The sequence below is a fragment of the Otolemur garnettii genome, unplaced genomic scaffold, assembly GCF_000181295.1.
Source record: "Otolemur garnettii isolate 467f Iridium unplaced genomic scaffold, OtoGar3 scaffold00043, whole genome shotgun sequence".
Classification (NCBI taxonomy): domain Eukaryota; kingdom Metazoa; phylum Chordata; class Mammalia; order Primates; family Galagidae; genus Otolemur; species Otolemur garnettii.
Window position 1 is genome coordinate 3316881 of NW_003852438.1, and position 12811 is coordinate 3329691.

A 12811-nucleotide genomic window follows, 5' to 3' on the forward strand; every position below is an offset into this window, starting at 1 on the left:
GAGGCAGGAGACTCGCTTGAGCCCAGGAGTTGGAGGTTGCCATGAGCTGTGATGCCACAGCACTCTACCCAGGGGGATAGCTTGAGGCTCTGTCTCAAAAAAAAATAAAATAAAATGGTCACATTGGTGTATTAGCAATAAAGTGGTATTAACCTTATCTTCAGAGTTTGTTCCTAGAGAGGCACAAATAAGAGCTAAGATAGAGAATCATAGGCTTTCTTATAGGATAAAATAGCCAGAAAATTTAAGATACTGAGTATTTCTATCAAAAATAAAAATTGATGGCTTGGCACTCATAGCTCAATGAGCCAGCCAGCCACATACACCGAGGCTGGTGGGTTTGAGCCCAGCCCGGACCTGCTAAACAAAAATGACAACTACAACCAAAAAATAGCCAGGCGTTGTGGCAGACACCTGTTGTCCTAGCTACTCCAGAGGCTGAGGCAAGAGAATTGCTCAAGCCCAATAGTTTTGAGGTTGCTGTGAGCTGTGACGCCATGGCAATGCACCGTGGGTGACATAGTGAGACTGTGTCTCAAAACATAAAAATAAAAATTTACGAGATAATATGGATGCCGTTATATGGGTCTGTGAATTGGTTGGGACTCTTTCAGTTGCAAAGAAAAGAAGCTCAAAGTAGTTTAAACAAAAATAGAATTTATTGGAGCTGGAAAATTCAGGAATGTATCTATTTTTAGAGATAGGTGATCCAGCAACTAATACTATTTAGTTAGAACAGTCCCTTCCAATCTCTCCATATCTCTCCTCTTTCTTTTTTTCTTGTTTTTGTCTTTACTTTTAGGGAAGTTCTTTCCATATGACAGACAGATGGCTTCCTGAAGCACCTCACAGCTAACAACCCCTATGAAAAAAGAGAAAATTTGTCTAGATATTTCAATAAAAGCCTGAGGGAAGGCTCTAACTGACCTGGTGGGAGTTGCATGGGCATTCTGGAACTAAGGGAGTGGAGTGGGAATGCTCTGGGCCAGCCAGGGTCACTGCCTATCCTCCTGTGCCATGCTGCCTGGCACAGAGTTAGCACCTAATCAGCCCTGATCACTTATATTGCTGTCTCAGACCTTATTTGTTCAAAACAAAACTAACTCTTGATTTCTACACCCCACCAAAGCCTCCCTCAGACCTCCTCATTTTAGTGAGTGACACCATCATTCCCCAAGTTGCTCAAGCCAATTACCTGTATTTCTATTTCATGATACATATTACAAATTATGATATATAAATCTATGACTCAAGATCATACAAGTAAAAGGTATCTTAGAAATTATCCAGTTCAATTTTCTAATACGAATCCAAAGAAGGGAATTGGCTAGTGGCTTGAACACAGTTGTCCTGACTTGGGGCTAGGAATATCTCTCACCACATTGCCTTTTCTGCCTTTAGATACATGTATAGATCTATGGATAAACAAGGAAAATATTTTTCTAACAATAGGAATGCCTTTTTAATGGGAAGGAAAAAGAACCAATTTCTCAATCAGGCAGACTGTTTTCTAATTTCTATACTATTAAGAATTATCATCAGCTCGGCACCCATAGCACAGTGGTTACAGCGCCAGCCACATACACCAAGGGTGGTGGGTTTAAAGCTGGCCTGGGCCAGCTAAACAACTGCAACAACAACAACAAAAATAGCTGGGTGTTGTGGCGGACGCCTGTAGTCCCAGCTACTAGGGAGGCTGAGGCAAGAGAATCGATTAAGCCCAAGAGTTTCAGGTTGCTGTGAGCTGTCACACCATAGCACTGTACCGAGAGTAACATAGTGAGACTCTGTCTCAATAAAAAGAAAAAAAGAATTACCATCAATCTAAGCCAGGCATGAAAAGAACAGAATTTAAGTTTTATCTTAGCTCATTCAGTTCCTAATCTAATAGTAAAAAGCAGATATTTTTAATGTTTGAAGGTCATTCCCAAAGTTACTACTTAATAAGTGCTGTTTTTATTATAATTCTTTGTACTGACATACCCTCTCCCTTTTTTTACTTGATTCTTTTTTTCATTGCATTTTTATTTTTTATTTTTGTTTTTAGAGACAGAGTCTCACTTTGTCACCCTTAGTAAAGTGCTGTGACATCATAGCTCATAACAACCTCCAACTCTTGCGCTCTTGCCTCAGCCTCCTGAGTAGCTGGGACTCTGTGACTCGTCACAGTGCCCAACCATTTTTAGAGACAGGGTCTCGCTCTTGCTTAGGCTGGTCTTGAACCTGTGAGATCAGGCAATCTACCCCCTTCGGCCTCCCAGAGTGCTAGGATTACAGGCATGAGCCACCACACCTGGCCTTTTCTTTGCATTTTGTTTATTATTTATTATTATTATTTTTTTTTTTTTGAGACAGAGTCTCAAGCTGTTGCTCTGGGTAGAGTGCCGTGACGTCACAGCTCACAGCAACCTCCACATCTTGGGCTTAAGCGATTCTTTTGCCAAAGCCTCCCAAGTAGTGGGGACTACAGGTGCCCTCCACAACGCCTGGCAATTTTTGTTATTGTTATTGAGTTGTCATTGTTGTTTAGCAGGCCCAGGCTAGGCTCAAACCCACCATCCTCAGTATATGTGGCTGGCACCCTGAGCTATGGGCACCAAACCTACAGTTTATATTTCAAAAGGAATTTTGTTTTCTTTATTGTTTTGAATATCTCTGATTATATTTCCTAGTTAACAATTTCTAAATTTACTCTGTGTGTGTATATTTGTTCCCAATTGGAAGCCATAGTATTCCAAGGTTGTTATGTTATGTTTTTGTATACAAATAAACTAATACACTTTAGAAACACGTCTTTACAAGGTTAAAATTAAAAGTTTGGGCCTTACACTTCATTTATCTGAAATATTCAAACATGTGAAACATCTGTCAGTGCCACACAGATGAGATATTACTAGAGTGAGGTAATTCACTAACATAAAAATATCAATGCAATAATCTTTTCAAGATTTGGAGTAAGTAATAACATAGGGCTGTAGCGATGGGATAGGCTTATGCCTTGACTTTCATTACCCTCCTGTCTGCTTCTCAAAGGGAGGGATGCAGCCATTGGGACCCCGATAAGAATACAAGGTGGGGGTTTAGTAGGGAAGAGGAAATAAAACCAGAAGGAAAGGAGCAGAAAAATGCAGAGATGGTCCCCGTCCCTATTCTGGGGAAGTCCCCAGCATCACCTTCCCTCTCCTGTTAAGTTTTCTTTCTCCAAAGGAATAAAAACATCTGTTTCCTTTGTTCACAGTTTCTTCCTAATATGTAGTTTATTTTTTTTTATTTATTTATTTTGAGACAGAGTCTCTCTGTGTCGCCCTAGGTAGAGTGCTGTCACAGCCACAGCAACCTCATCATCTTGGGTTTAAGCGATTCTCTTGCCTCAGCCTCCCAAGTAGCTGGGATTACAGGCGCCCACCACAATGCCCAGCTATTACGGTTGTCATTATTGTTTAGCAGTCCCAGGCTGGGTAGGAAACCACCAGCCCTGGTGTACGTGGAACCATGTAGTTTATTTTTTAATGGAAGAATTTTATGCCGTAGAGTCACTAACATCTTCATCATTAAGTGCGTTGGGCTGGTGATGTCTCATAAAGGAGTCCCAGTTACTCATACAGAATCACATAAAGGTGAAATAACTTTGAAATTATCACAGAACTGAAAAATGCCCTTCTTGTCACTGGATCACTTTATAAAAAGCACATAGTGCGTTTCACTTTGTTTAACTGCATTAATCAGTGCCATTTTTGGTGTAGAGTTGCATATTCTTTTTTTTTTTTTTGAGACAGAGCCTCAAGCTGTCCCCCTGGGTAGAGAGCCATGGCATCACAGCTCACAGCAACCTCCCACTCCTGGGCTCAAGCGAGTCTCCTGCCTCTGCCTCCCAAGTAGCTGGGACCACAGGCGCCCGCCACAACGCCCGGCCATTTTTTGGTTGCAGCCATCGTTGTTGTTTGGCAGGCCCGGGCTGGGGATTCGAACCTGCCACCTTAGATGTATGTGGCTGGTGCCTTAGCCGCTTGAGCCACAGGCGCCAAGCCTAGAGTTGCATATTCTATATTCAGTCTAAACTTTTGGGGAAAATTTTGTGGCTAGAAGCCTAATAGGGTCAAATCATTAGCTTAGTAGTTGATCAGCTCCCTGTCATAGGTGTATGTTTTTAATCAACTTCGAAGAATTTAGATATAATTGATTTGCTATTATATATGTGCACGTATGCTTATCACTGAAATGCAAGCAGATAAGTCCTCTATTTGGTTGACAGAACAGTATAGGAAAATAGGAATATGAGAAATGGTAGGGGGTGGAGGAAGGGAAGAGAAAAAGACTAAAATAGGCTACTGTGCCTGTGACTCTAGATAGGTTTGTCTCAATCTTGGGGAAGAATAAGGAAGTTGATACATAGGTTTCTGGTTTGGGGGCATCACAGTTTTATTTTCTCCCACAAATGCAGACAACATCCTAAACACTCGACTTCTTTGGTCAAGTATACACTGTGCTATTTGCTTCCAAAGGAGCTGTCTGTGATGTTCTATCCCTTTTTTTCCCTGCATTAAGACTTGCTGTAAATTCTCTCCCACACATCGCTCTGATGAAGAATTGCTGGACCAGAGCCAGTGTATTCAGATCTTGTGCTGCAGCGTGGCACATAGTTTATAATGAGAAATAGCCCCAATCCTCTGTGACATAAAGGCGATCTGCTCAGTTCTAGAATCCTTTGTTTAAAATACAAAGGTGGTTAGACAAAGGATTAAATTGGAAAATCACAATGTTTGGGATAAGTAAGAGGAGGAGAACTTGTATCTCTTGGTCTCGGCACTGAATTGTATACTGTTCACATCAATAATCAACTGTCCATCCTCAAAGAACTAACCTCTTTGTTCAGGCTAAGTGCCCCTTCTCTGCTCTTCTAATACCTGCACATTTGCCCTTGTTGCTGTATAATTGCCTGCTTACAGGCCTCTGCCTTTGTTCCCCCACCCTAATCTTCAGCTGCGAACTTTGGACAAGATGACTATGTATCATTGTACCTGGAACATTGTAGGTGCTGAAATAAATATTTGGGTGAACACACAAATGAAAAATAAAGGTGGATAAGATTACCAAGTAATTTTTAATCTTGACAGAACCTTTAAAATCTCTTTCTTTATTGGCATTGTCTCTCTCCAACAACACTGTAGCACTACGGTACAGATTTTAGTTATAAATATCATTTAAATTCGGGTAGTACAGTTTAATCAGTAAACTTTCGTTTCTCAAACTGGGCCACTGCTTGGGTTCTAAAAATGAACCAGAATTCAAATGTCTGTTTTTATGACATTCAAATTGTCTGTTTTTCTCACCTTCTTTGTGCTCTGCTCCCCACCCCACAGTCCTCCAGCTGCCTTGTCACTCTTAAGCACACCCTATTCACTCCGCCTCAATCAGAAGGTGAAGCCTCTGTGATGTGCAGGCAGGCACTAGAATAGGAACACGTGGTTTAAGAGGCGGGCGAGACATGTAAATGAAGGATTATGATATAGCATAATAAGGGTTATCATCAAAGTATGTGTGGTATGAAACATAAGTCTAAGGGGTAAGGTTGTTAGGAAGTTTCTCTGAGAAAGTGGCATGTGGACCTGCCCCTACATAATGAGGGGTTCAGATTTGAGGAGAGGGGATGAACATTACAGGGAAAGGAAACAGCCAGTGGAAAAAACAGAAGCACAAAGATCAAGTGTCTGTGCAAGAGGAAGTATTGGAAATGAAGCCCAAAGGGTAAGACAGACCCAAGCAGACGCCTGTGAAGGAGTGTGGACTTTCACCGACAGGCCAGAGGGGAAGCCACTGCAATGTTTTAGACAGAGGAATGGCGTGATCTCTGTTCATGTCTTCTTCCCCGTGGGGATTTCCTGACATTTTCCCTGTCATCACTCCTACTTTCTCTGCTAATGCTTTGTGCCTAATCCCTTGCCAAGCCCCTCCATTTTGGGGGAGTAAAATGGTCTTAGGCTGCAATTTGGAACATCCTAAAAATCTAAAAAATCCCACCCCCTCAAAAAAAAAATCTATGCCATTGCTAGGCATTGTGACCCTAATCCCATTTTTTATTTGACAACAGACTATGATTATTGCATTCCATTCTTACTGTTGCAAGGAACAAAGAGTGATATACCTTGGTGTATAAGAAATTATGCAGTATCCACGTATTATACTAGATTACCAAAATAGACTAGATGTGAAGGCAACTGAATTTGTACACTGCAGCTTTCTTAATACTGTATTTTGAGTTTAACACTTTTTAGACTTTTCATTTTTCTGTACCTAGATCAGTGGTTCTCAACCTTCCTGGAACTGTATTAAAGGGTCGTGGCATTAGGAAGGTTGAGAACCACTGGCCCTAGGTTGTAAATGGACACACTAGACTTGAAGTTAAAAGACTCTGTTTTCTGTTGGGCTATCAAAATGCTCCTGGCAATCGCTGTTTTCATTTTGACCCATTGCAGTGCATCCACAATTGGGTGATTGTTTGCGCAACATTATCTTAGCCATTCTCATAATAAGCCGTTCTTTGGAATTTTACAAAGATGTCATTCTTGGCACCTAAACTGAGAATCATTTGTGCCTAACCCATCATTTCCCATTTATGAATCTTGTTCAATTAGAAAGTAGTTTATGAACAGTGTTCCATTTTTTAAATGTAATTTGAAGTAGCAGATGGCAGATGTGCGTGTTACCTTGATTTTGTAAGCCTTTGTGCTTACTCATTCACAGGGGTCTGTCTGCTAGTGAAGCCAACAGTAGAAGGTGTGGGAGGCAGGCAAGCCTCCTAGGCGAACCCAGGGTTCATTTGGTCCATTGCTGCCACCTGCTGGGGCCTGGCTGCTAAGATGGGAAGGCTGCCCAAGGGAGAGCTAAGCCATCCAAGGTGTTTATAAAGAACCCATGTGGAGGTGCTAATCAGCTGTTAGGTTTCTAGGTGACAACCTACCCTTAACCAAACGGACTTTATGAAATGTAGAGCCTTATATTGGTCAATGGCTTCTTTCTGTTTGTTTTAGGTTTTTTTTGAGGCAGAGTCTCACTTTGTTGCCCTGGGTAGGGTGCTATAGAGTCATAACTCACAGCAACCTCAAACTCTTAGGCTCAAGCCATCCTCTTGCCTCAACTTTCCAAGTAGGTGGGACTACAGGTGCCTGCCATGATGCCCAGCTGTTTTTTTAGAGATAGGATTTCACTCTTGCTCAGGCTGGTCTCAAACTTCTGAGCTTAGGCAGTCCGCCTGCCTTGGCCTCCCAGAGTGCTAAGATTACAGGCGTGAGCCACTACTCCGGCCCCGCCTTGTATTTGTTGGTGTTAACTGGGGTTAGATTCTGTTAGTAACACGTAATTTCTAGCTGTGGTGAAGCTAAGAGAACTAAGCAACACATCAGGGACTCGAAGATTCTAGAATATCAGAGCTGGAAGAACCTTAAAGCAGATGTGATAGAAGTTTAGTGTAGTTAAGTGAGTCACCTAAAGATTTGTTGAAATGCAGATTCCTGGGCCTAACGTAGGAGATTTTGTTTTAGTAGACCTAGTAGATGAAGCTTAGTTAATAAGCTTCCTGTGAGGTTTTCATGTAGACAGTCTAGTACCACACTCAAGAAGGGGTGTTCCTTAAATATTATCTCGACTATAACCTCTGAATAATTTTTCTTATCAGTGCCTCATTTCAATTAATTTTTAAAATTTAATTTTTAAAATTTACATCTTCCGGCTCAGTGCCTATAGCACAGTGGTTTGGTGCCAGCCAACATACACTGGTTTGGTGCCAGCCAACATACACAGGGACTGGCGGGTTCAAACCCAGCCCAGGCCTGCAAACAACAATGACAACTAAAACAACAACAACAACAAAAAATAGCCAAATGTTGTGGCAGGCACCTGTACTCCAGCTACTAGGGAGGCTGAGACAAGAGAATCAATTAAGTCCAAGAGTTTAAGGTTGCTGTGAGCTGTGATGCAACAGCACTCTACTGAGGGCAACATAGTGAGACTCTGTCTCAAAAAAAAGTAATGAGTCATGATACTATAATTGCCTCATTGAAGCATACACACTGAAATTACGTACACAATCCATTGTTGGATTGATTCATTCTGCAGCAAGAAAAGATCACTTTTAAATAATTAACTTTTCTTTCTTCAAGAAAAGATACTGTAATTTATATTGGCCAGCTTATAGCGGGATGCTTTTGGGGCCTTGAGCATTGGCAAGCAAAAGTGGGGTTTAGGCACACTTAATGTCGCCATCATTTCTGTGAATATAGTAATCATTTGGTCAATGTCTGTAGAATTCTTAGGGACCTAAAATACCACAGTACTGACTCTTTCCTTTGGGAGAGCCAAGCCCAAGAAAGCCGCAGCCCCCGTGGTTTGTAGCATCTGTTATCATTACTTATTACTTCTTACCCTGTGTTTGCAAGTTTGGCCAAGATACAAGCAATAGTAAATACAAATAATAACCTTCCTTATTACACAAGAAAAATAAGTATCCTAAGAGCAAGTTTGAGAACTCACCTTAGAACTTCATTAAATATTATCATTTCAAAAATATGTGTCATTTTTTAATTTTTTTTAGGACATATCACATATTAAACTGGTAAGAATAGATACTACACTTGATGTTAGCTAAAAGGCCAAGAAGCAGTAATACTTGTCATTTTTAATATATGCTATGCTCCTGAGTTTGAGTCTGTGAAACTCAAGGGCAGATTACACTCGTATACTGTGTCATGTTGATGCATTTAAGCACCGGTAATTTTCCAGTGTATTTTCATCTAGACTTTTTTTTTTCAAGTTATTCAAGACTTCCAACCTAGGTGATGCTCATCCCTATAATCCTAGCATTCCAGGAGGCTGGGAGGCCGAGGAGAGTGGATTGTTTGAACTCAGGAGTTTGAGACTAGCCTTATCTCTAAAAAATAGCTGAGCTTTGTGGTAGTCCCAGCTACTTGGGAAGCAGAGGCATGTGGATTGCTTGAGCCCAAGAGTTTGAGGTTGCTGTGAGCTAGGATGCCATGCTTTAGCATATAACTTATTTAAAATTTTGTTTTCTCCCTTCATAATCTCATCTGTTTGGGGTTTTGTTTGTTTGTTTGTTTGTTTAGGGATACCTGAAGGAAATCTTGAAAGAAATTGGTGTACAGAATGTAAAAGGGATCCACAAAAACACGTGGGAGCTGAAGCCAGAGTACAGGCACTATCAAGGAGAAGAAAAGAGTGATTAAGAAGACTGCTTGCCAGAGTGCTAATGGAACACCCAACATGGGCACAGGCATGCTGCTGGAGTGCTTGAACACCGTGTGTTAATAGGGGCGAAATAACAGTGCTTTCACTGCGCTTGGTACATTTTTTAAACCTATACTTCTTATAAAGTTTAGTAAGTGTTTTTTGAGGAGAAAGAACAAATTTATTTATAGACTTGTATTAAACCAGATTATTCTTAATGAGAATTGAGGTTGCTGTATTAAGTATTAGCTTTTGACATGTAACATTAGGAAATGTTTCTTAAATGAGGACCCTCTATCCTTGCTGTATCTCTGAGGCACCAAGAAAATACAGATCCAAAGAGAATGGTAAGATAAAAATAGTCAACTACAGAAACTCTTAAAAGGAATAAAAAGCCAAAGTTCCTTATTCTGAAATTGTAAAAAAAAAAAAAAGCTCTTTTTTTAAAACAGGTGATCATGTTTTGTGGTTTATACATACGTTAATAAAAAAAGAACATTGAAATTTGTAGTGAGATGGCAGTTTTCATCATTAGCATATTTTACACTAGTGATATTGATATGAGAAATGGACAAAGTCATGGTCAATTTGTTTCTTTTTGCTTTTAAAATAATTAGTTTCCAGCTCAGCACCTGTGACTCAAGTGGCTAAGGCGCCAGCCACATACACCTAAGGTGGCGGGTTCGAATTCAGCCCAGGCCCGCCAAACAACAGTGATGGCTGGAACCAAAAAATAGCTGGGCATTGTGGTGGGCACCTGTGGTCCCAGCTACTTGGGAGACTGAGGCAGGAGACTCACTTGAGCCCAGGAGTTGGAGGTTGCTGTGAGCTGTGATGTCACAGCACTCTAACCAGGGGGACAACTTGAGGCTCTGTCTCAAAAAATAATAATAATAATAATTAGTTTCCCACATGCTATATACCTAAATACAAAATAGATATTAAAAACACAGGGCCCAGTTAGCAATTTAGATACATTCTCTTAGTCCAGGTGTGGTGTCTCACACCTGTAATCCTAGCACTCTGAAAGCTGAGGGAGGAGGATTGCTTAAACTCGGGAGTTCAAGACCAGCCTGAGCAAAAGTGCCACCCTGTCTCTTCTAAAAATAAAAAAAATTATCCAAGCATGGTGGCAGGACCTGTAGTCCCAGCTACCTGGAAGGCTGAGGCAGAAGGACTGCTTGAGCCCAGGAGTTTAAGATTGCTGTGAGCTAGGCTGACACCGTGAAACTCTAGCCCAGGTGACAGAGCAAGACTCTGTCTTAAAAAACAAACAAAAACTAAATACCTTCCCCAAATGTCAAGATATGTCACCCCCAGTTCAATTATAAGTTCTTTAAAGACTGGCTTCTGCGAGCTTACTGCCCACTCAAGAGCCATACATTGGACATCATAAGGCAGATGATACCAACAAATTGAAGGAAGTTTATGGGAGCCCAGCTGAAACAGAAGACGTTCATGTCCATTTGTGGGGTGTGAAAATATTTCTTTCATCTTTTTCTTGAATTTTTAAATAAAAGCAATCCATGTACATGGTTAAAGTTTTTTCTAACACAACAGGCTATATACATGGTATTTAGGCAATTCCAAAATTATGCCTACAAACAAGACCACTGAAAAACATAAAAAGCTCTAGCAAGCTAAGCACATTGAAAAATTGTTTTTATACTTGCTTGTTTTATCACTTGCTTCTGAATGCTTACAACCAGTAAGTAGCAAATGCCAGCAGTTCAAGAAAATGTTATATAATTAAACCAAGGGCTGGGTTCTCTGGCTTATGCCTATAATCCTAGCACTCTGGGAGGCCAAAGCAGGTGGACTGCTTGAGTTCAGGAGTTGGAGACCAGCCTGAGCAAGAATGAGATTCCCATCTCTACTAAAAGAATAGAAGATCTAGCTGGGCATCATGGCTAGTGCCTGTAGTCCTAGCTTCCCAGCAAGGGAAGTCCTTTGGCCATTCTCTCTATCATTTGTGTAAGAGTCTAGGAGATGACAGTCTGGCTTCCTTTTTGATTCTGTTTTCTTTCTGACATGAGTCCAAAGTGGGTACCTGAGCCGAATATTTTCCTAATACGTTAACAGGAGGGATCAGAAGTCATTTTTTTAACCTCATTTTTCCTAATATTTCCTGTTCTTTTTTCTTCCTGCCTTTCCTTAAAGCAGGTACCAGCATCCATGGTACAGGAATGGTATAGCACAGTATGATGAAACATCTGCAGATACACCAGGAGTGTAAGCCTTTAATAGTTAATATAAAAGCAATGGCTTATATCTGATTGTTAGAAACTTTGTAAATTAAAAAGGACTTTTCAGATCCTGCTTCCAGTTCAAACTAGATTCTATTATCATTCTAAAATTTTACCTAAGGTATGACTTTCTTAAAGTGTACCATATTTTAAAACGTTGAAATCTGTATAGACTAAAACTATAATCTGGCATGGTCATGAAACACACAGTGACTGTTTTTATTTGGCAAGTATTTACTGAGCATGAATTAACCTCAGGCACTGGGGATACAAAAGCACAAGGCATAAGAAGTGTTCGCAGTCAGTGGGAAATGGAGATGTGATTGGGTAACAATACTGTGTGGGTGCAGAGGTGTGAACAAAGTGTTGCTGTCGAGAAGTCTACACCAGTTAATTTATCATCAAATTTATGTTCACCTGCAATTTCCAGTGTTTAAGGCATTTGAATATGGTAATGTACAATATGTTTGATCTTAAATGCCATTTAATATAATTTAATCATCGATAATTCCTGACACAAATGATTTTCAATGCCCTATACTGATTATTATGAACGCACAGTAGTTGTGTGTAATACAATGATTGAAATAGAATGTTGAATTAAAGAGCTTACTGGGCTAGCCAGTACTCTTGACCTCTAAGCCTTACTTCTGCTTAAGCATTCTAGTGTTTCTCCTTGAACAAAAGCCTATCAACCACTTTGCCATTTGTTTATTCAGTAAAAAACCATCAATGCCCACTGTGTGCCAGGCACCAAGAGCAAAGGTCATGGGTGTTTGTGATAATGTGCCTTACGTACCACCAATTCTCTGCCTGTGTTACTAGATAAGCAGAAGCTTGTGTTTATTGGCTTCTTACTGCGTGCCTGGCACCATGCATGTGACTTGTTTTATAGATATGAACCCTGAGGCACTGAGAGGTTCACAAACTTGCCCAGGGTCATACAGTAGCCAGGGACAGAGCCAGATTCACAAGGCTCCTGCTCACCATTGTGTATTAGATAATGGGTGCTCCACAGTCCTCCCCTGCTGCTGCCCACAGCTGTAGTTCACCTGCCCAGAGTCTTGTGTTGACTTCTCACTAGTGTTGGCAGAGTCCCAAGAGTTTTCTTTCTTAAACCAAAAATAATTGCTTCTGGATTCTGCCTCTGTTGCTTTGACTTTAAAGATTGGTTTCCATTGCTTATTCAGTTTGTGGAGTTTCTTACTTATTGAGTGATGTTCCTTTTTTGCTGTAAATTCAGATGAGGAGATACTTCCCAGGAATAACTGCAAACTGCCCGTTTATTTGATTACTTACATCCAGAATCACCTAATGTCTCTCTCTCT

The 12811-nt window shown here is 40.6% G+C and overlaps 1 protein-coding gene and 1 pseudogene across 1 annotated transcript in view; one reads left to right on the plus strand and one right to left on the minus strand.

Moving 5' to 3' along the window:
- Positions 1-9587, plus strand: part of GTF2F2 (general transcription factor IIF subunit 2) — a 159419-nt gene extending 149832 nt beyond the window's left edge. The window contains exon 8 of the mRNA XM_003790354.3: positions 9117-9587. Coding sequence (XP_003790402.1) covers positions 9117-9236 — 120 coding nt within the window. The 3' untranslated portion in view covers positions 9237-9587. The remainder of the gene's footprint in view (positions 1-9116) is intronic.
- On the minus strand, positions 8495-8657 carry LOC111725559 (annotated as a pseudogene).
- Positions 9588-12811: the final 3224 nt, after the last annotated feature.